At 52.0% G+C, this 2,025-nt stretch overlaps 1 protein-coding gene across 1 annotated transcript; it reads left to right on the forward strand.

Annotated features, from left to right (window-relative positions):
* nup88 (nucleoporin 88) lies at positions 1–1,788 on the forward strand (the record flags this gene model as incomplete). The annotated part of the gene is given in 1 exon segment (XM_035680614.1): positions 1–1,788. A coding segment is annotated over 1 exon segment (1,410 nt), but the record flags the coding sequence as incomplete, so codon positions are not given.
* Between the last annotated feature and the right edge of the window lie 237 nt (positions 1,789–2,025).

Raw genomic sequence — 2,025 nt, forward strand, 5'->3', positions numbered from 1 at the left:
AACGGGGAGACCTACCTGAGCTACACGAGCCACGCGAACGGTGTGAGTCTCAGTAAACCCGTCGGACCCCTCCCCATGTACCCCGCCGCGGAGGACAACTACGGCTACGACGCGTGTGCCATCCTCTGCCTGCCCAGCGTGCCCACCATCCTGGTGATCGCCACGGAGACCGGCACCCTGTATCACTGTGTGGTGCTGGACTCGGAGGAGGAGGAGGACGCGGCGGCGGTGGAGACGTGGATCCGAGGCCCCGACGCAGTGCCGGCCCTCTACGTGTTTGAGTGCGTGGAGCTGGAGCTGACCCTCAAAGTGGCCGCGGGAGAGGACGAGGAGCCCCAGGAGTTTGATTTCACCTGCCCGATCCGGCTCCACAGAGACCCGCTGTGCCAGCAGCGCTACCACTGCACCCACGAAGCCGGAGTCCACAGCGTGGGGCTGATCTGGGTCCACAAGCTGCAGAAGTTCCTCCAGTCGGACGAGGAGGACAAGGACGGTCTCCAGGAGCTGGCTGCGGAGAAGCGGTGCATTGTGGAGCACATTCTCTGCACCAGACCGCTCCTGGCCAACCAGTCCGCTCCAGTCCGGGGCTTCCTCATCGTGTCGGACCTTGCTTTGGGCGCCACCATGATCTGCATCACCAGCGCCTACGAGTGCATCCTGTTGCCCCTGTTGAGCTCCATTCGCCCGCCCTCCCCTCCTCTGCTTTGTTCCCATCCAGGTCCTGGTTCTGGTTCCGGCAGCTCCCCTCTCCGCGGGCTCGCCGACGACTCCTTCGAGCAGCACATCCGCAACATCCTGGCGCGCAACTCCACCAATCCCATACTGAAGGCGGGCAACAAGGACGCGTCGCCGCCGCCTCCGGAGTGTCTGCAGCTGCTCAGCAGAGCCACGCAGGTCTTCAGGGAGGAGTACATCCTCAAGCAGGACATGGCCCGGGAGGAGATGCAGAGACGGGTCAAGCTGCTGACGGGTCAGAAGAACAAGCAGCTGGAGGAGATGAGTCTGTGCCGGGAGGAGCGGAGGAGTCTGAGAGAGGCGGCGGAGAGGTTGGCCGATAAGTACGAAGACGCAAAGTACCGCCAGGAAACCATCATGAACCGGGTCAAGAAGGTTCTGGGCAGCCTGCAGAGCCGACTGCCCGTGCTGTCCAACAGCGAGAAGGACATGAAGAAAGAGCTGCAGGCCGTCAGCGATCAACTCAAACACCTGGAGAACTGCATCAAACAGGTGAACATGAAGATGGAGTACCAGAAGAAACAGGTGGACAAAGACGCGCCCGCGGCCCGGACCACGGTCGCGCTCAACGCCCACCAGAAGAAGGTGGTTCAGGATGTCCTCCGAGAACAGGGACAGCAGATCGGTGACATGATGAAACAGATCAAAGACATCAAAAATCACTTCAGCTTCTGAGAGAAATCCGTAGAAATGAGAAAATGTGTGTCGCAAACAATTCAAATGTTCTGTTTTTGAAACCAAATCTGCCTTTTTTTTTTTGTGACATTTTGATTAGAAAGTGGGAGAAACTTAATGTGTGTGTGTGTGTGTGGGAGTGGATTTGAATTAAAAAGATATTTTATATACACTGATGTAACTTTTTTTTTTTGCCCTCTTGTCTTGGATAACGTCTAGCATATTTTTTTTACAGGAGTTGTTTCTAAATGTTCAGTCGGAGCAGGATTTATGTGTAGGCAGGTAAAATATAGAAAATGAGAAATGTTTGGATCATATATTTTCAACATGGTTTGCTCACTGTTCTGGATTAATAATAAAATGTAAAGCTCTCTGTAACTGTCTTTTACTCATTTGTGATGTATTGTATCAGCTACTTACTGTTAATGTTCAGATATTTGATCACAAAAAGGACAATTACAGGTGAATTTGATTTATTAAAGTCATGCTAAAATTAAATGTTTACTAAGAAGTTATAAATATACCAAAAAAGGCAGAGAAAGGGAGGTTAAAGGACATTTTTATGTGTATAGTCTATCATAATATTATACTTATAGATAGACTTTATTAATCCCC

This window comes from Morone saxatilis, unplaced genomic scaffold (assembly GCF_004916995.1).
Source record: "Morone saxatilis isolate NCDOM2014 unplaced genomic scaffold, NCSU_SB_2.0 Contig8, whole genome shotgun sequence".
Taxonomy (NCBI): domain Eukaryota; kingdom Metazoa; phylum Chordata; class Actinopteri; family Moronidae; genus Morone; species Morone saxatilis.